General features: G+C 36.0%; 2 protein-coding genes across 2 annotated transcripts in view; both read right to left on the bottom strand.

Moving 5' to 3' along the window:
- Positions 1-3,992, bottom strand: part of LOC125649487 (uncharacterized transmembrane protein DDB_G0289901-like) — a 47,506-nt gene extending 43,514 nt beyond the window's left edge. Inside the window, exon 1 of the mRNA XM_056166197.1 lies at positions 3,911-3,992. Within this exon, the coding sequence (XP_056022172.1) occupies positions 3,911-3,992 (82 nt within the window). The remainder of the gene's footprint in view (positions 1-3,910) is intronic.
- Positions 3,993-19,837: 15,845 nt separating this feature from the next.
- On the bottom strand, positions 19,838-21,259 carry LOC130055033 (DNA-directed RNA polymerase II subunit RPB1-like). Its single transcript, XM_056166198.1, has one exon. It carries the CDS (start codon positions 21,257-21,259, stop codon positions 19,838-19,840), a length of 1,422 nt encoding a protein of 473 aa, XP_056022173.1.
- Between the last annotated feature and the right edge of the window lie 1,523 nt (positions 21,260-22,782).

Raw genomic sequence — 22,782 nt, forward strand, 5'->3', positions numbered from 1 at the left:
AAACATGACTTTTGGTACCTTGTACGTTTACAATGTGTAAGCATAATTCAATGTGTTAGAATCAAGAAAAAAAACCCCAGAAAGTACACTTTGTTCAGTTTACTAAAAACTTTGCCATAGGATTTTATTCAATTTCAAGAAAGTCTTTCGAGAGTTCGTAATAATATTTGAATGACAATGTCTTACCTGGTTGGTTTTGGATTCCACCGGCTACCGCTGTGTAATACAGCTTCTCAGCTTACCGACCATCTATATATACTGGTAAAACTACCACATAACAGACAGGGGCAGTGAATGTGGGTTGCTTTTAATTTTGTTTGTACACTGTATGAATATCAATTGCAAAGAAAAAAGGAGACCTTGATACTAGGAAGCTAGATTTTAAGTTCCTTAACTTTACATTTTTGTATTTTAAAAATATTTCAAATTTTGCGTATTATTCGAAATTTGCATTTTATGATTCCATTTAATGAATATCATGACGTTATGCATCTTTGATGGAAATGGCTTTGTTATCCCAATGAATCGGTTGAGGCAACCAACAGTGATACATCTAATAACTCCTATGAGAAATGCAAAATTAAGAGTTGGAAAAATATGGACCCCTGGATATACCAGAGGTGGGATCAGAAACTAGTGACCTTCTCCTTTCCCCCTCTAATGTGCACATAGTGTATTGTTTGAAACTTTCTTATTGTTTTTACATGTACTTGTAATCGTTTATTAAATTTTCATAATCGTAACCTCGTTAGAAAGGAAATAAAGTATGATTGAATGAAAGACTGGGTACACACCCTTGAGTTTCTATGATTTAATTTAGATATCTGGACTTTAACAGATTCTACAGCTCAAAGGATATGTTCTAGAGAACAAGCTCTTGCTTATCGAATCAGTTGAGAGCTTAAAACACCATATGCAGGTGATAATGGAATATTGCTAAATAAATGTGGGAATTTGACGATGGAGAAGCTGAATTCATCCCGTTGATGATAAAGTTGAGTTGTTAGTTTTCCATTAATATATATATCATTTAGTTTAGTTTGGTTTTGACGCTCATTCATTGCCCTATCTTACACTGGATGAAAGGTGAAGATAACGTACAGTGATCAATCTCATAATTCCTATAAGCAATACAAAATAGATAGTTTGACAAAGACGGACCCCTTGATACACCAGAGGAGGTAGTATCAGGTGCCTAGGATGAGTAAGTATCCTCTGGCGAGCTTTCACACCCGCCGTGAGACTTATATCCTGATCAGGTAAACGGAGTTATCCGTAGTCAAAATCGGTGTGCCAAGAACGGCCTAGCAAGTTCTGTTTCTCAGCTTTCGGGATTTAGTCAATATAACTTTATAACATTCAGCAGGTGTAAATGATAGATATAAATGACAATATACAATGTATAGTAAGAGATGAACCTATCATTAGATCAAATGCTGTCTGACATGCTTCATACTGATTGTTAGGGCCTTCTTATCACACTGATTTTGACTACGAATTACTCCGTTTACTTGATCAAGATTCAGGGCTCATGGTGGATGTGATCGGTTGAAAGCCGATGCTTACCACTCCAAGGAATCTAATTTGCCCAAACTCTCTATTTTGTATTCCTAATAGGAGTTATGAAATATTAAAACAAAAGTCCGTACCATCTATCCTTCTGTGTTTAGTAAACCAGAAGTGATAAAAGAATTAAATAGGCTACATGAGGAATATGTTTTGGTTCCAGCTGATAAAGCTAATAACGATATTGTCTTTGTTTGTAAGGTTCATTATTACAATTGTATTTTAAAAGAACTTTGCATTAATTCCACTTTTGGTAATCGTACTTATACCCCAACTGCCCTTTCAAACGATGAAATTCTTCAAAATCATGCTTCAGTTTTAGACACATTTAATATCCGAGTCAATGGGTCGAGTGAATAGGAGTTACCGTACCTATACTGGATTCCTAAACTACATAAAAAGCCTTACAAAGATACATTTTGAGGAAATTTTCATATCTAGGGATCAGTCATCCAAAAACTTAATTTCTTAAACACCACTCTGATTCCACGCAAAAGTACTCTGAAGTTGAAATAATGAATATTCTAGAGTTCCTCAATGACAATATCTTCGTGGTCTTTAGTGATCAGGTCTTCCTATAGGCTGTTGGAATTTCCATGGGCACGAATTGTGCTCCTTTGCTAGCTGACCTGTTTATATATTCATATAAAGCAGAATTTATTCAAAAACGTCTACGTGAGAAGAACAAATCTCTCGCTGTGTCAATGCGACATTTAGATATATCGACAACGTTTTTGTCTATCAACAATAATGAATTTCATTGATATGTCGATTCGATATATACCTGTGAACTCGTAATAAGGCACACCACAGTGTCGTCCACTTCTGCTTCATACTTAAATATTTTATTGAAAGTAGACATTAACGGCAAACTGACAACTCAACTGTATGACAAATGGGATGATTTCAGCTTCAGCATCATCAACTTCCCATATTTATGTAGCAATATCCCATTATCAACTGCATATGGTGTTTATATCTCTCAACTGATTCGATACGCAAGAGCTTGTTCTGCGTATAGTCAGGTTTTAAATCGAGACAAGCTACTGAGAAACAAATTGATGGTACAGGATTTTCAACTGTCTCGAATGAAGTCAGCATTTCGCAAATTTTATGGTCATGATAACGATCTAGTTCGTTAATACAACCTATCATTGGCTGAAATGCTGTCTGATGTGTTTAATACCGATTATTAGGCCGTTATTGGCACACTGATTTTGACTACGAATAACTCCGTTTACCTGGTCAGGATATAGGGCTCACGGCTGGTGTGACCGGTCGATAGGGGATGCTTACTCCTCTTAAGCACCTGATCGCACCTCTGGTGTGTCCAGGGGTTCTTTGTTTGCCCAACTATGTATTTTGTATTGCTTATAGGAGTTGTGAGCTTGATCACTGTACGTTATCTTCACCTTTCCTTGATCACTGTTCCCTTTTTTCGCCTTTTCTGATGATAATTAAGGGTTACTTTGATATTCTTGTATACAAATTAATGATGGCTAAAGACGATTCATGTCTGTCTGATTTCATATTCAGATTTTTCAGAATTTTTAAGCGAGTATTGGTATACCAAAGACGAGTAGTTAGATTAAATTTCATATGTATTTCATAAATAACATATAGATATTTTATTGAACATCTGCAACAGAAGACAACGAAAAAATAAAAGAATTGGGAATTATCATACGCAAAACGTATAATATTATAATATATCGGATTTATGAGATTGATCACTGTTCGTTATCTTCAGTTATTTCTTCTACTGTATGTGAGTATTGGTTCAATTTGATATATATTTTAAAGTCCTCATAACTGTAATATTATAATATATCGGATAATATATCGGATTTATGAGATTGATCACTGTTCGTTATCTTCACTTTTCATAAATAACATATAGATATTTTATTAAACATCAATATTAACGAGAAAAGAATAACTTAAAGTTTTGACAAACAGAATGACTTCAGTTTCAACATCGTCAACTTCCCATATTTATATAGCAATATCCCATGATCACTTATATGTTGTTTATGTTTCTCAACTGATTCGATACACATGAGCCTGTTTTGCGTATGGTAAGTTTTTAAATAGAGACATGTTACTGATATTGATGTTACAGAGGTTTGAACAGTTTCGTTTACAGTCAACATTTTGTATATTCTATGGTGGTTATAACGATCTAGTTTGACATTTGAACTGTTTTCATAGCAATTGTAAGGCCGGTCTTTACATTCTAATTTTGACTACGGATTACCTCTTTTACCTGATGAAGGTACAGGGCTCACAGCGACTGTGACCGGTCAAAAGGGGAAATTTACTCTTCCTAGTCACCTGCTCTCACCTCTGGAATATCCAGGCTTCCTCGTTTCCCCTACTCCTGATTCTGTATTCTTTTTGGAATTACCGGAATGATAAACTTTCATTATCACCTCCTTTTTATACATCAATCTCCAGACACTTAACAACAGAGGGAGCCTGTCCCCTTTTAGATAAAGTACATATCTTGTTATTATTACATACAAAATTTGTTATAATTCAACTGATGGATGAGATAAGGGTATTGTAGGATGGATATCCCCAACACACACATACACACACGATTCATGATTTTGCAGAATTCCTTTTTTGTGCTCGGGAAGAGCTTTTCTATCTACCCCCTCCCTTTCAAAATTATATTATGTGGCTGATCACACTTGATGTGCGTGTCCTTGTTTACTGAAAATTTACCCAAATTGCAGAGATCTTATACACACTAACTATCAAAACTGTGACGGAATTGAAGACGAAATAGGGGTTTCAATGGTCCATATTTTCACTACAGCATTGTCATTTTTCTTAGGTACCCTTACCTAACCTATATATTTACTGTAGGTCTTGTAGTAGGCGTTTCAAATAGATCAAACATAAAAATAAATCTGTAGATTAGTCGATAAAACAAAAAGATGATTGTTCCTGTTCAATGCGATGATATAACAACTTTCAAAGTCTAATATTCAACTCGTCCTCCGAGTCGGTGAGTATTGTGTTTTGCAGATAGCTGAATCATTTTATAATTGTTCAAGTCAGTAATTGTACATGTATAATCTATACTTTACTCTCATGAAATGTATAGATGTAAATGATATTTAATCTAATATGTCAAGCCTTGCCCACTATCACGCTATCTTCTCTTTGCCCAAATATATGTAAATACACCACTAATATTAAAAAAAAACCTGTTGTCATACATCAATTTTGATGTACACGTTTCGTGTGATTTAAAACAGAGGGGATTGATTGATTGTTTTGTACGTCCCGTCGACAATTTCCTATTCATATAGTGACCTCACTAGCTGTTGGTGAAGTACCACAACTTTAGACCTTTGCTTAGCTCTCAGGGCTATAGTGATGAGAGTCTTTAATGTGGCAACGCCTGCCGCGACATTGGACCTCCGTTTTAAGGTCATATTCGAGAGACCCGTGATTCTCACTTCTAAATGACGAGCGTTTGGTGAAGGAACAATGACTACCTATTTAAGGTCTTAGGTTTGACGCGGCTATGACATGAGTGGGGCTCGAACTCACGACCTCACAGTTACGAAGCGAATGTTCTACCACTGAGCTACTCCGACTGATGTACAGTGGTGGAGGTGGTGGTTTTGCTCTAATTTTGATATGCATTGTATCAGTTATGTGTGTCTAAATTTGAATTTGAAAATGATACCTATCATGAAGTTGTCATTTTTCGTACAATGAATTTTGCATTTACTGAAATCTTAGATCATCAGAACAGCGTCATTATTAGTCAAATATTTTTACACTCACTCCTTTTTTTCCCCTTAACAAAAATATTAACATAATATTGACATTAACAGTAGTAAACTAATAGTAATAAATAGTATTGGAGATGACAACACGCTCGCGTTACATCATCTCAAATTTAAAGAAAAACAGAGAGCATTTCTTAATTATGCCTTTAAAAAATAAACATATACATCATATCTATATATCACTTAATCGAGTAATAATACTTCAAATATGCTGATTTAAAAGATGTAATAGAACCACAGCTTCTGACAGACTCGGGCAACGGATTCCATAAAATTGTGGAGGATACCTTAAAAGACCGTTTATAATATTCAGTTCAAACTTTTGGTAAATATAAAATACCACTATCGCTACTTCTTGTTGTTCTGAAACTAACTTGGCTGACAAAACTAAAAACGTTCATATATTCTGATGTCATATTATTGCGAAACTTAAAGGCAAGCACCAGTTTTCTGTATACAAATTATCATGAACAGGCATCCATTTAAGAACACTAAAAATATCAGCTGTAGAAGTCTGAATTTCTTTCACCTTCAATATAATTCTGACTGCCCTTTTCTGTAATTTAAAAAGTATGTCAATAAAAACCCTATTTTGGCTGAGCACCAAACTGTGCAACAATAGTTAAAATGAGGAAATATAACAGTGTTATAAATTTTCAATAATGCTGCATTTGACATAAAAGTTTGTAGACGACGTAAAATGCCTATTTTCTGTGAAAGTTACTTGCATAAAGAATCAATGTGTACAGACCAGGTTAGACATTCATCTATTTGCACACCAAGAAGGTTGGCCGATTTAACAGTATCTAAAACAATATCTTCTACTTTGATACACATTTTTCTACACATTGTGTTTTCTCTAAGTTCATCGTAACTGTATTACTTTCCATACTTTTGAAAGTCTTCATATAAACAATGTAAATATGTATTTAAATTTCATGCATTAATTCTTAACTGATTATGTATATTTTCATATCTATTACCATAATCGTATAGCTTGTTTTTCTCGGAATATTTTTAGCACTTGATTTGAATGCAGGAACTGACGAAGGTTATTCTATTATCATTTCTTGATGTAAACGATTCTATGTTTTTTGTATTGAAGTTAAGATATGAAATATATAAAATCCTTTGTTCAATCATAATGATTCCAAAGGTACATGTATATACAATTATATATTGATCATCTGTCTCACTTAAATGTACACGTGCATATGAAAAGACAAATTTGTAGAATAAAAGTAATTATATCTTGTCCTTCGTTCATACAATTTTGTTCTAGAAGAGTTGTTTCCAATGCCTGTTATAATTCTTCCAGATCCAACCTGGGTGTCTTCAAATATTTTACTACTTTGTTTTGAACAATTATCCCAAACTACATGTACATCTGCACACTCTTTTATAGGTCTTAAGTTTAATCACAGAGACCCTGTCAATTTTGAACTTACATATGCAAATTATGTTAAAAGTTGAGACATCCACAAGCTTTCTCATCAATTTCTTGCAGTATTGATCTACTAGTAACCATTTCCTTAAAGCATGAAACATATCGGGAACTTCTACTGTCTCGCTAATAAGCTAGCTATTCTAGTGATATGGCAATGTCTCTCTTGATCACACAAGTAATGCAACTGCGAGCATGTTACATAATTATCATTAGATAGCTTTATTCACTTTAAGTAGCTGACCACTAGTAGTTACCATTTTAAGCTTCAAGTAGCTATCTTCCAGTAGCCAACCTTTCTGTGTTTAAGTTGCCAGTTATTAGGAGCTGGTTACTATTAGCGAACTTTAACGATCTGTTATATGTTAAGTTACAGAAGCCTCAATTTCATAATTACGGGTGTGAAGTATGTTGAGTCATGCAAAAGCTCCATGCTGTTCAAAATCTGATAGCAGGACACTTTTTCTAATATAATATACATCAGCTGTTTTACGTTGGTTAAAAGTTTAAGATCCCAAGTTCCATATCTAATATGGCTCCCAGGAACATAAATGTCTGACAACGCTTTCCTATGGGCACAAGTCTCTAAAATTTATCAACTTCGTCCAATGCATGTTCAATAGGGTTTACATTTGGTGATTTTTGATGACCAGGGAATTGAAAAACCTGGGTGTTGTGTCTTTGCAAAACACCACGTGTGAGAGTCTGGCGTTGTCATGTTGGAACACTGCTCCGGGATGCTTCATTTCTCGAGCCACGTATGGCTGTATGACTTCATCAGTATACCATTGAGCCGTCAAAATGAATCGATGCTGTACCGCCTGTATAGGATATTGCCTCCTACATCGTAACACTACCCTCTATAAACTGGTCAGTTTCCTTTTTATTTTGGCGCCTATACATTCTGAGTCCTCCATGAGGCCACTGCATTAAGAATCGAAATTTATCGCTGAACCAAACTGTCCGTCAATGTTACACGGCCATAGTCTATTAGTTTGAGATCATCAATGTTGGTTCCGGCGATGCTGCGAAGTCAGAACCACTAGATCTGCACGCTCTATTCCCAGCATTCTGTGGTCGATTACGAAGTTTCTTATCTAATATTCTGCAACTCTGGGGTATACCAGATGCTGTAGATGGCGCTTCTGTAAATCATTGATGAAGATGACACAATCGGATGAAGCAAGAATATACTGCTGAAGTCACGCGTGGTCTACCTGCTTTATGATGATCATTTGTTCATTTGATCATTTGTTGAACCATGCCTCTGACATCTTCAGAGGCGAGATATGATGCTTTTTGCAAATGTGAAATCTCTTGCAACAGTAAACTGGGATACACCCGCTTCTAGTTAACCGATTTGGTTATTGCAGTGAGCATCATTTAGACGCGGTATTTCTCGAAAAGCAGTTATATTTTTTAAAAACAGACAATGCAATCCTGCATATCTGTGTACTGGCCTGAATCATGTGTATTAGGAAACTACAACAATCATGAGTTACAGAGACCGATTTGGGATTTTATGAGAACACGTTTTATTGTCCTCAAATTCTATGAAATATATATCCACTTAACAATAAGATTGAATGTAACAAGGATTAATCAGGCGATAAATTTTATACCTAAAAAAGAAATATATGAAAAAATGTTTGAAAAGATTCATCATAAAAATGCTACTATCCGTTTCTTTATCCAAATATTACAGTATAGCATGATATTTTTCTGTCTCTATTTCATTTTGGTCACACAACAGTTTCAATCTTCAGTGATAGAATTGCATATCTGAACATGATCATCACTGAGATCCACATATCTTTCGATCGTGCGTTTTAAAGTGTAGGTTCTGAATCTGGAAATTTGGAGCAATACAATAAGAATTTTTATATATATAAACATAAATTTATATACATAAACATAAATTTGTAGATATAAATATACTTCCACTTCTGTGTGGAAATTAACCTCGCTTTCACGCCACACGGTTATTGCGAATGGAAATGGGATACAAAGTCCCTACGAAAACTGAGGCCCCATGCCACAGCAGTTGTGGTACGAGAAAGCTGAAAGGCCGTAAGCGCCGAGGATAGGCCTAAAATTTGCAGCCCTTAACCGACAATGGTGACGTCTACATGTGAGTGAAATATACTCTCGAGTAACGTTAAACAATATACAATCAATCAATCTTGATCCGACTGTATACCGTTTTTTGTTTGTTTTATTGTCCTTTTCACATGCTGAGATTGATTGATTGAATATTGTTTTACGTCCCTCTCGAGAATATTTCACTCCTATGGAGACGTCACCACTGCCGTTGAAAGGCTGGAAAATTTAGGCGTATGCTTGGCGCTTATGGTCATTGAGCAGTGATCGATCTTTATCGTGCCACACCTGCTGTGACACGGGGCCTCGGTTTTTGCGGTCTCATACGAAGGACCGCCCCATTTTTGTCGCCTTTTACGACAAGCAAGAGGTACTGAGGACCTATTCTAACCCGGATCCACATGCACAGATGATTATCTCGTAATCAATCTGACGAGGTATTGAAATGTAATTTTTTTTTACATGATACTAATAGGCTTTAATAGTTAACACCATGTAAAACTCGCAAAAATATTAGATCGACGAAATAGGAGTATTCATGACAGAATTCCTTGTGCAGTAAAATTGATCATTTTACCAAAATATCAGCTGTCATTTTTTAATTAGAAATGTCTCAGTGTGTACATTTGAATGTCATTTTTGCATAAAAATCAAGAAACTTGGCATACCGTATCATTCTATAAACGAAGGTTGTTGATGCAAGGCTCTACAGATGATAAAGATATGGAATCTTTGCTTTATATAAAGGTGAAAATTGTAAATGGATGGGAATATGTTTAAACAAGAAATTAGCAAAGATTGGTTGATTTTATTTTGTTTAATGTCCCTTTCTATAATTTTGCACTCATATGGAAACTTCATCTATTGCCGGTTAAGGGCTGAAAATTTAAGCCTATGTTCGGCGCTTAAGGCCAATGAGTAGGGAGGTATATTTAACGTGCCACGTGTACACCTGCTGTAACACGGGGCCTCGGTTTTCGCGGTATCATACAAGGGATAGTTAGTCGCCTTTCGCGAGAATCAAGGGTTATTAAGGACCTAGCATAACCCAGATCCCCAACACGACACATTTTAGTTCACGAATGTACATGTGGTTCTTTTAAAGTTTCTTGTTTTTAAGCATCAGGTGTTTAAAATGAATTATTTTCTAAATAAAAGGTGAAAAGATCACGGATTTAATTAAGATTTTTATTCAATTAAATTACAGGCATGTGCTGATTTGCTTTCAAAATAATCATTAGAATTCTAGGAATTCATGTTTAGATAGATGAAATTATAATTTTAATTAACTTCTTACCTCGTCAGTTGCATGTGCAGATTTCAACGCCAAATGATCGTCAAAATTATTTAAAACAATTAAAAAAAATATGCTGATTGTACTACATTTAGGGATGTTCTACAAGTTGACATTGAAAGGAAATGTAGTATCACCCAGTCTTAAAAGCTATAAATCATGAAAGCATACTTGTTTAGTGTGTGGTGTTACGTAAATCACTAGTGCAGTTGTTTGTAAGAGCATGTTTTCCATATATAGAAACAATATTTTGAATGTTGAAATCTACCAAAAATATTGTGATTTTGAATATGGGAAGGGGACACTTTGTGGTCTTTTGTTAGCTGACCTGTTTTGATGTTGTTATCAAGCAGGGTTTATTCAAGAGTTCAATAGCTTCTATATGAAAGACTCTTTTTCAATGACCTGCAACTCGACATTTAGATATATCGACGTTTTATCTATAAAAAATAATAAATTTCTTTGATACCCTACTAATTTTACATATTAATTATAATGGTGTTGAATTAATATTTACATGTAAGTAGTATTTGAAGAGTTCTAATGATAGTGATATCTCTTTATGCATAGCATTTTTCTCTAGTTTGCATACGTTGGACAATAAAGAAAAAACATGCTCAGCACTATCATGAAAATAGCCAAAGTTTACACGTTGAATCCTCAATTACAAATCTTTATTTAAACAATATAAATGTGCATTTAAACCCTATGCATTAATTCTTATTTGATTATGTATAATTTCATATCTAATACCATCATTGTATAGCTTGTTTTCCTCGAATTATATTTTTGTATTTGATTTAAATGCGGGAACTGATGAAGATTTTTCTATCATAATTATTTCTTGACGTAATTGATTCCAAGTTTTTTGTATTTGAAGGTAAAAAATTATTCATATGAAATCGTTCTATAATTAAATCATAAGGATTCCGAAAGTACATGTATATACATGTATAAATCTATAAATGGATCCTTAAATACACAGGTGTCTAACAAAAGGCAATTTTGTAGCATAAAAGTAATCCATGTTTTGTTCTTCGTTCATACAATTTTGTTCTAGAAGAGTTGTGTTGAATGCCTGTAATGATTCTTCCATATTCAACCTGAATATTCTCAAATAATTTATTACTTTGTTCTGAACAAGTATCTCAAACTAAATATGTGCACTCTGGTATAGGTCTTATAAATGAAGAGGAAAGAGTAATCACAGAAACCCTGTCAAATTTCAACTTACACGTGCAAAGTAGGATAAATCACGCACAAGCTTTCCATCAATTTCTTGCATATGTATAGATATACCTGTACCACTTACGATATAGCACTTATCTAAAGGTTTACTCTTATCTGGAAATCGAATTCGTATTTTCCACTGTAAAGGTGAAGTAGCTGGCAAAATGAAGCATGGTGTTTGGAATTTCCAAGCATAATGACCCATCGCCATCTAAATAAACCTGATAAATAATTTTATACATTCAAACACAGTAAACATTTTCTCATAGCTGGCGGCCAGTAGTTATCAGTGTTAGTATTGTAAATAACTAGTTGTAGCGGACAACATATCGGGACTTTTATTGTCTCGCTAGTGAGGAAGATTTTCTGGTGAAGCGGTAGTCTCTCTCTCTCTCTCTCTCTCTCTCTCTCTCTCTCTCTCTCTCTCTCTCTCTTGATCTCGATTTCTCTCTTGATCTTGATGATGCACGTAAAGATACGGTAAATGGGTTGAGTCCGCTACACATTAGATAGGGATTATTAGCTGGGTTCCCTCACTTTAACTAGGTGACCACTAATAAATTATATTTGAAGTTTCAAGTGGCTATCTACCTGTAGTTATTTTCCTCTGTTTAAGTAGCCAGTTATTAGGAACTGGTTACTAGTAGCTAATTTTACCAATCTTAAATTCAAGAAGCCCCAATTTCATACTTAAATGTCGGGAGTATGTTGAGTCATGCACAAGAACCATGCAGTACAAATATGATCTTTAGGCAGTTATTACTTTTTCTAGTAAAATATACATCAACTCTTTTACTTTGATCAAAATCTAAAGCCAATTTCTTATACCATTGTCTGATTTTTTTTCCTAAATACCGAGTGCATGTAATTGAATGTTCGTGATATGCTGCCATACAATGCCACTTTTGTGTATACATGTTACAGGGTGTACGCAGACATGACACTAGCGGGACTCAAACTCACAACATCCTGGTTACGAAGCCAACGCTCTACCTCTGAATGTTTTTCTAAACGTGAATCATGATGTTCATATACTTGGTTTTACTGAAGGAATCTTTACCTGAACTATGAAGATTTAAAAAAATGAATGCCATGTACCTTTTCAAATTCAATTTAAGACATAAGAAATATAAAATAACTGATCAAAAATTATGTAAACGCTGGGTGTAGCACAACCACTAATGATGATTACAGTAACTAATAGTTCAAATTACTCAAGTTTAATGTCTGTTGTGCCTCTAATGAGCATCAATGACTGCCTGACAATGTCTTCATATTGACATAATTAAACCTCTATAACTATCCAAATCTTGTGATTTGGATGGCCAATGAAGAACCTGAATATTCTGCTTTTGCAGAACATCATGCATTAGTCGAGCAGCATGTGGTCTGGTGCTGTCATGGTGGAATACCGTTCAGGGATGCCACATTGTTCGAAACACGTGTGGCTGTATGACTTCATCAGTATACCATTGGGCCGGGGGCCTTCAAAGTATCCTATATGTGATCCAATGCCGTCCTTTCTGTATTGGATGTTGCCTCCAACATCATAACACTACTAACTTCAAACCGACTAGCCTCTTCGATACAACTTTGCACAAAATATTCATTTAAGTGCCTATACACACATCGTTTTAGACCAGGCCTCTGTATTAAAAATCGAGATTCATTGCTGAATCAAAGTGCCCGCCAGTGTTACGTGGACATATTATATGAATCTTGGATCATTGAAGTTGGTTCCGGTGATGTTGCGGAGTCAGAACCATGAACAAAGTTTGCCCACTCTAATCCCAACATCGCATAGTCGATCATGAAACTTCTGATCTGATATTCTGTGAATCCCAGGAATGGAAGACCATGTAGATGAGGCTGCATTGAATCGCTGACAAAGATACCGCAATTAGAAGAAGCACGTTCATGCTGAATTTCTCTTAAAATTGTTTGAATTATATATCCAGGAGAAAATAGCATTACACATAACAAAGGGAAGTCATACGATTTATTCTAGAGACCAAAAATATGTTTAAAATATTTTGAGAAAATTCCAAAAAAGGTATTACTATGTGTTTCTTTTTTTAATTCAAATATATAAGGAATACTATAGCAAAAAATGAGTTTCTCTATTTCATTTTGGTCACATGACAGTTTCAATCTTCACGTTCCGTGACGATCTGGGATAGAATTGATCTTTAGTAAGCCTTGCTTGTGGAAGAGGTGACTAAATTTCTCAGTCCTTCGGATGAGACCGCAAAAAGCGAGGCCCCGTATCACATCAGGTGTGGCACGAAAAAGACCCCTCCATGCTCAGAGGCCGTAAGCGTCGAGCATAGGCCCGTATTTTGCACCCCTTCACCGGCAAGAGTGACGTCTCCTTATAAAAGAACAATTCTCGAGAGAGACGATAAATGATATATAATTAATCACTTCAAGCATTATTCTGTGGTCGAACTCCGTGTTTGATTAACTCCACATAATTTTCGATAGTGAGATTTAGTGGACGTATGATTGAACAATTCGAGTTACGCGAGTTGCTAATGCTATAAATAAAACGGGTATTCCGTAGCATTAGTGTTGAACACGGGTTGGAAAAGAGTACCCCTCACTTTAGCGGGATCATTAAGTGTTCAATATGGCGGAGAATGAAGAGAAATATTGATTGATTGATTGTTTTCCGACACACTCAACACTTTTTCAGTTATCTGGTGGCGCCCAGATTTCATCGTGGAAGAGGGAACCCAGATACAATGTACCTGGAAATATACCACCGACCTTCCGCAAGTAATCTGGGAAATTTTCTCACTTACCGGCGCGAGCGGGATTCGAACCCGCGCCAACCAAAGGTGAGAGGGTGTGTGAATTTGAGCGCCATGCTCTAACCACTCGGTCACGGAGAAATATTGTGTATGACATGTGAAATTAAAACGTTTTAGGGAATATAAAGCAAAATTGCTATGAAAAAAGACACAACCAAAGTTTAAATAACATATTTTTCAATTAATTAATATACATATTTTTTTTTAATAATCGATATAGATATGTGTAAGCAAGGCTAGATGTTTGTTTTGATTACAAAACATTTTAGATAAAGTAACTTTTGGGGGTGAATTATATACGATCTACGTTGGATTTAATTTTGACGATATTTACACAATTTTAGTACTGCATGTACATGCATATTCAGGTAATAGGAATTAGATACTATTCGGTGTCAAGATAAGCTACTACATTTAAATAAATATTGATGGATATGATTTTCATATCAAACGTCATTTTTCAAAACAACACCAGAGAAACAGTTGTTATATTCAAATACAAGGAGTCTAGCTTCTGTGAATTTACAAACATTACTCTAGAGTTACCTGAGTCTTCCCAATCAAACATGCCCTTAAAGTGTGGTTTCGGAGAGTGGAATTGTTTCAATGGACTTGAAGCAAGTTAACGAGAATTAGTTATCATATACCTATCTACCAACATCTATCTATCTATCTAAGAGAGCGATAGAGATAGAGATACACTTCAGCCCCGGTCCGAGGTTGAATGCACTCCCAGCAGTGTGTAACCAGAGCGCTAAAACTTGATATCCATGACGATGCAATTCTACCACGCTGTCACACACAACACGGATATTGAGAATATAAATGGGATACAAAGTCGTTTAAAGTCGGTATTTCGCAAATTATATGGCCGGTATAACGATCAAGTTTGCCAATACAACCTACCATCGGGTCAAATGCTGTCTGACTTGTTTCATATCGATTGTTAGACCGTTCTTGGCACATTGATTTGTGTGACCGGTCGACAGGGGATGCTTACTCCTCCTAGGCACCTAATCCCACCTCTGTTGTGTCCAGGTTCCGGGATCATGAAACTGGCTTAAAGTTAAGTCAAAATTTTGACTTTAAATAAAGCTTTGAACTTAGCTTAGATTGCTGACTTAAATTGATCACAAAACGAACGTAAGCAAATCTTAACTAATATTGTCTTATCTGAAGAGTTTGTCTAGAATCTTAAATTGCTATGACAACAAGGAACTCTTTTGCATAGAGGTAACAATAGGATATAAAAAAAAATATATGACTTAAAAAAAGTCAGTGTCTAAATCGTCTAGTTAATGATCACTAATGATGACACAGGCACCTGTATACATGTAGTAACACCCCCTTTTATTAAAAAAAACCTTTTTTTTAGTTATTGCATGTACATACAAAGTTTGATGTATTGGCCCCGTCGTTTACTCCTTTTTAAAAGTAGTGATGAATGAAAGTGGAAAAGTAAGAGTGATTGAAGCGATAATCTCATTAAAGTTAATGCCTTTATTTGCGGGCGTAGCAAAGAAGGATAACTCTAATTGAAATCAAATTGGGGTCCGGGCTGCACATTATTCGTGTGCAAACGCAGACTGCAATTCATGTAGGTCTAATGAATGCTTTGTTCCTTCACATTGTCAATAAACTCAGTCAGGTAAATACATGTATATTTTAGTGAAACTGTCGTACGTGTACATGCTACTTTCACGTTTACATCTACTTTACGAACTACGATCAGGTAGTGAAACGAACAATCGGGTGATCACTCCTTCGATATTTTGATCACATAAGGTCATATATATTTGAATACGCCCGCTCTCAAATTTTCCGGTCTAGCAGTGTTACTTTTCGATTACAGATACTTGATTTCTTTTCCTGTAAACAGACTTTTTATGTGATTAGTTTACTTACAGAAAGAGATTTTTTCATTATATGATTTTCAACGTCAATATCCCGTGTTTTCGATTTTCCGACGGTCTATTTTTTCTTAAACAAATGACTTGTCCTCTTCTTCGTCGGGGCAGACGTCTTCAACAAGGGATATCACACTCATTTTCTCTTCCTCGCCTGAAAAATATAACCAGCACGGCCATTTTGAACGAGCTTAGCGACAGTCTTTGAAATTTAAGACAGCTCAAAGGCAGTCTTAAAATTTAAGAAAAAATATCACTCTTAAGTTTAAGTGATTTTGGTTGGTGATCCACTTTAAGATCAGTTTTAAGATTCAAGTGCAACATTATTGATTTAAGACAATTTGAAAGTTTAAGACAGTTTTATGATCCCGGAGCCAGGATTCCGTGTTTGCCCAACTCTCTATTTTGTATTGCTTATAGGAGTTATGAGATTGATCACTGTTCGTTATCTTCACCTTTCATACAGATATTTTACGTAATTCAAGAGTTCAGTACAATAAACACACTGCGTTTGAAATATTCTACACAACACAGAGCAACAAACTATTATATAGCCTTACATCGAATCGTTGATCATCTTATTGCCTTACATAATTTTGTGTTTGATTTTGTTCTACTCTATGTATCCGACACTTTTAGATACTGGATGTTGTTAGAATCTGGTGCTTTACGTATCATCATTTATCCACTGCATAATTTTGATCCGTCTGTATTCATTTTTCCTTTTTGTTTTATTGTTTTTCTCACATCCCGATACACTGTATATTTGTTTTTCGCTATACTTGAATTTTCGCTTTCTCAAGGAGAACAGGGCTGCGTTCAATATCGTAACGGCTAGCCTAGCAGCTAGGCTAGATTATCTAGGTATATTGAACGGATGGTATGAATTAACGCTTGTTATCCCTAAGCAGGGCTAGTCTAGAACATCGTTCAAGATCGTAGCGCTACCGAGCCCTACGTAGCCGCTACGATCTTGAACGCAGCGCACTGGTAATGGGACGATCATACTTGGGGAGAACAGGTAATGGGGCAAAATAAAACATATTCAGTAGCTTGATTATATTAATACGCATAAAATCGTACAAGTGCGAAAGATAATTACTCGTGTCGTTATAGTATGAATGAAATTAGGAAATTCATTCCTATTTCCACTCTCATTCTATTCTCAATTGAAAATCCCAATTTCATCTATATATTTGATGAAGTATCGCCTCTCTTTGTCACTATTTGTTATATTGAAAGCTGTTTGTTTTTTGGTTTTTTTTCCTGTTGTTCTATCTACAGTAAGGATGACAATTTGCGTACATACAGCCATGACTTTGCTTTGAGCAAAGGCAGGCTAAAACTAGAAAATTCAAATATTCATATTTGTGATCAGTCATCCAAAACATTACTTTGTTAATTTGTTAACATTACTTCCTTACCTTTTGTTAAACGCCACTCTGATTCTACGCACAAGTGCTCTGGAGTCGATATCCAAAATATGCTGGAGTTCCACAAGATAAACTTCGTAGTGTATGGCGATGGAGTCTTCTTACAGTCTTCTGGAATGCCAGGGGAACGATTTGTGCTCCTTTATTAGGAGACTGTTTTTATATTCTTACGAAACAAGATTTATTCAAAAGCTTTCATATAGAAAGAGTGTGCTGATTCTGCTAATGAAAGATTTTGTAAACCGATGCAGACTAGTGACAAATAATTGATGTTACAGGGGTTTCAATATTCTCATTTAAAGTCAGCATTTCGGAATTTCTCTGCTCATGATAACGAACTAATTTAGCAATACAACCTCTCATTGGATCATATTTTATCTGACATGTTTCCTACAAATCCTTAATTCGATCTTTACATTCTTAATTTTGACTACAGATTCCTCCGTTTACCTGACCTAGATAAAGGGGTCACAGAGAGTTTGACCGGTCCACAATGGATGTTCAGCCCTAGGCAGTTAATCCCACCTTTGGTATTTGCAGGAGTTTGCATTTGCCCTCTTCTTATTTTTGTACTGTTTGTGAGTTAGGAGATTAATCGTTATCTTCATATTTTCATTAAGGTGTTTGTGTTCTCCTTCCATTTTCTCTAAAAGTTGTTCCGTCTGGGGTTTTGGAACAATAACTAGAACTATTAGTTTTTCCTTGGAGTTTCTCTTATTCCGGCTAGGGTTTGTGAAATAATTAGGACTGATCGTGTTTTTAATGTTGCTCCAGCTGGGGTTTGACTTAATAACTACGACTGCAGGCTTTCGTTTCCTTTCTTTCGGAGTCATTACAGATTGGGTTTGGACCCATAACTTCGAGTGTTAGGTCTTCTCATGTACAACCTGTTGATAATGACTCCTCTTCATAGGTCAAAGATTTAACAAACATTGTCGTTAATGTTTAAATGAAGAACTATTCAGTTCATTATTTTTTAATATCTGATATATGAAGAGCTGAATATAACGAACAGTGATCAATCTCATATATCTGATATGCGTGGCACAGTGTAGCTAGGAATCCATTGTAAGGAATAGCAAGTTTTTCTGCATAGATGGTCACAAGCTGCTGAGATATTTGCTTTACAGATCGTGAGAGAGAGAGAGAGAGAGAGAGAGAGAGAGAGAGAGAGAGAGAGAGAGAGAGAGAGAGAGAGAGAGAGCTAGTTTAGAAAAGTCATTTAGGTGATGCTGATGTCAATTACTATCTTCGATATCTTTACCGATTGACATCCATTCCTTCATGAATGCGATGCAATTGTGAACAATACGTTTATGAATTTGATAAATGGCTAGTAATTCCGAGAAATATGAAAGTGTAATGTAAATATAACAAAGTTTCATTTTGGAAAATTCAGAAATTTATAAACTGTGACATTTTACGCCGACATACTTCATGACCGGCTAATGTATTACTCCGTTTACATCACCAGTACCGGTATATAGTTTACATAATCAGGATATAGGGCTCAAAGCGTGTGTGATCGGTCAACAGGGGATGTTCACCCCTAGGTACTTGACCCCACCTCTGGTCTTTTCAGGGGTCAGTCAAGGTTTGCTCTTCTCTTAATGTTTTATTCTCTTTTGGGGATTTATGAGATTTGTCGCTATTCGGTATCTTCACTTATTCATACCCTGATCTTAGTTTAAAGAATTTTATGTGTTTTCTTAATAGACCAAGAATTTAGATTTTCTGTTATCCAGTAACTACCTCGTATGAAAGAGATTGACATCAGCGAAGTCCAGGGGTTTAAAGGCAAATTACTTTGACAATCATAAACAACGTTTAATACAGGACTTGAATTTCTAAAAAGAAGAAAAAGACCAAGTAGTGTTTTTAACGATACCATGTGTCGATTTATATTTACTTGTAATAAATGTATGTTGCATCTATATTAATAACGGGTATATTTGTTATGGAAGCTAAACTTTAGAGAAAGTTTGGAATCCATATATACACAATATACCGATCATGGTATGTTTGGTTGAAATCGGAAAATGCTGTCATCAACTCTCTCATTGAAACAATTAAGGAGAAAAGAAAACATTTTTGTCATTCATTATGTATACAACTGATACAATTGAAAACACCGTCCGGGCTTCTCTTTAATTTAATACACCTGAAAAACAAAAGAAATAGAAATAGTTACTTTACTTATACTCGTGAAATATGATTATATTCAAATTTTGTAAATGTTCATAAAACTACCCTTCTTCCTCTGTTACCACCGCTTCCACCACTGTGTCCACCGCCGTTACCATCACCATTACCACCGCCGTTACCACTGTCCATCCTACCGTGCATGCCACTGTCAACGTCACCGTTCATACCACCACGCATGCCAGTGTCAATACCATTGCCCATGCGTCCGCCCATACGACCACCATTGTCACCTCGCATGCCACCGTTCCTCCCACCACCAATGCTACCGCCAATGCGACCGCCCATTCCACCTCGCATACCACCATTCCTCCCAACGCCCATGCGACTACCCATGCTACCACTCATACCACCGTCCATGCGACCACCCATGCCACCTCTCATTTCACTGCCCATGCGACCACCCATGTGACCACCCATTCGAACGCCTATGCGACCACCTATGCTACCGTTCATGCCACCGGCAATACGACTGCCCATGCCACCACGCATGCTACCGCGCATACCACGTCGCATGCCGATGCCTAAACCGGATCTTAAGCTAACAAATCTATCAGCAACAGCGACTGCAGCAGATGCGGCAGCACCTCGTCCAGCGATGGCTGCAGCAGCGGCAGCAGCAGATCCATCTCCAAAGTTCACCCCATGATGCCTCGAGTCGTGGTCACTATAAGTGCCTGTAGAATAGGTGGGGTTGTGGTCACTGTAAGTGCTTGTAGAATAGGAAGGGCTGTCGTCACTGTAAGTGCTTGTAGAATAGGATGGGCTGTGGTCACTGTAAGTGCCTGTAGAATAGGTCGGGTTGTGGTCACTGTAAGTCTCTGTAGAATAGGGTGGGCTGTGGTCACTGTAAGTGCCTGTAGAATAGGTCGGGTTGTGGTCACTGTAAGTCTCTGTAGAATAGGGTGGGCTGTGGTCACTGTAAGTGCCTGTAGAATAGGTCGGGTTGTGGTCACTGTAAGTGCTTGTAGAATAGGGTGGGCTGTGGTCACTGTAAGTGCTTGTAGAATAGGTCGGGTTGTGGTCACTGTAAGTCTCTGTAGAATAGGGTGGGCTGTGGTCACTGTAAGTGCCTGTAGAATAGGTCGGGTTGTGGTCACTGTAAGTCTCTGTAGAATAGGTCGGGTTGTGGTCACTGTAAGTGCTTGTAGAATAGGGTGGGCTGTGGTCACTGTAAGTGCCTGTAGAATAGGTCGGGTTGTGGTCACTGTAAGTCTCTGTAGAATAGGGTGGGCTGTGGTCACTGTAAGTGCCTGTAGAATAGGTCGGGTTGTGGTCACTGTAAGTCTCTGTAGAATAGGGTGGGTTGTGGTCACTGTAAGTGTCTGTAGAATAGGGTGGGCTGTGGTCACTGTAAGTGCCTGTAGAATAGGGTGGGCTGTGGTCACTGTAAGTTGTAGAGATCGGGCCCGCAACAGAACAGGCAATGAAGCAGACGAGGGCTAGAAGGTTCAGCATTTCTGTCACGAGAAAAATAATGAAACGTAACACACATAAATAGAAAGCATTCCAATGAAGCATATTCACATGACGATTATATCGTATACTTCTTTCTAAAGTAAGATTTAATTTCAGATATGAATTTAATGGTTTTTGACTTTGATATCTTTACAAATTGTAATGATACTCATTTCCTCATGAAAAGGTAAAATAACATAACTCCTACAGGAATGCCAAATAGAGAGTTGGGATAACACGGACTCCTGGGTATACCAGAGGCGGGATCATGCTCTGAAGTTGTGAACAATGCATGTATGGATATTGGTTATCATAGCACTTCTATTTTAACGGCTGCAAATCTCGATAGAAATAAAAGAAGAATGTAAATATAACGAAAAAAATTTTTTTTGAACGTACATCAGAATATGTACTACGAGATATTTATATACAAAATTTAAAGGAATTTAACTAAAATCAGTTCCTTTCAAATATTTCTTGTATTTTGTAGCGGAGAATAAAATTCATGGAAAACAGTATTAGGTTTTAATGATAAAAGGACATAAAAAAATACATGTAGAAGTAATGCGGAATTTCAAGATACTGATATCCATTATTATAATTTGGAAGTTTGTGCTTAGTTATATCACCCTGAAATACTTTTTGTTTTGGAAAATGAATACATTTACTTTTATATACACGATTTCAAAATAATGTCCTTGAAATGTATTCAACTCTTTCATTACATATTTCGCTCCTCATTGAGTAATTATCGCTAAAAATTGAAAGAATAATAAATAGAAAATAAATATTAGCTCAAAGTTGATTCTGGTATTTGTCGCTTTGACTGCTTTGACTGCTGAATGGAGAGAGAGAGAGAGAGAGAGAGAGAGAGAGAGAGAGAGAGAGAGAGAGAGAGAGAGAGAGCTGTATTCCAACAACACCATCAGGAAAGTACTGTTACTATACGTAAACATACTGAATGTTTTCTGTTAAGGTAACTCCATACTCGCAGTTTTATCTGATACAAGTTTGAAAAGTGTATTTATTTCCATTCATTAGAGTCAAAACTAACAAATTATCAAATAAAATACATAGGTTATCATACTTTTTAAGATGCGAGACGTACATAAATGAAATTATATATCACCGTCAGAAAAGTGTAATTTTCCCAGCGTTATCAAATTTTTCCATAAAAACTGGTTATGCCGATATAGTAATATGAAAATGTATCTTCAAAAAATATACAAAATGTCTGTAAAATTATAGGAAATCTATTGCATAATAGACTTGATAAAGAATCAATAGAAACAGAGTTATTTCCCTTGGATTCAATATTTTGAAACGTATACTTGATTATTCATCTATAACTTAGACTTTTGAAATAGTTGATTTTTAACCAGATTTTTTACAATAACTATCGGAAAATACTCTAACAAATATATGTTCCTATCATGCACAAATCTAAATAAATAATTGATTTTGCAAAATCTGATGACATCACAGGAGGATGGAATTACTTTAACCCAGCAAACATAATTCTG

This window comes from Ostrea edulis, chromosome 5 (genome assembly GCF_947568905.1).
Source record: "Ostrea edulis chromosome 5, xbOstEdul1.1, whole genome shotgun sequence".
Classification (NCBI taxonomy): Eukaryota; Metazoa; Mollusca; class Bivalvia; order Ostreida; family Ostreidae; genus Ostrea; species Ostrea edulis.

What these genes read in the sequence shown, in the direction of transcription:
- LOC130055033 (XM_056166198.1), bottom strand. Translation starts at nt 21,259, where the DNA reads ATGCTGAACCTTCTAGCCCTCGTCTGCTTCATTGCCTGTTCTGTTGCG.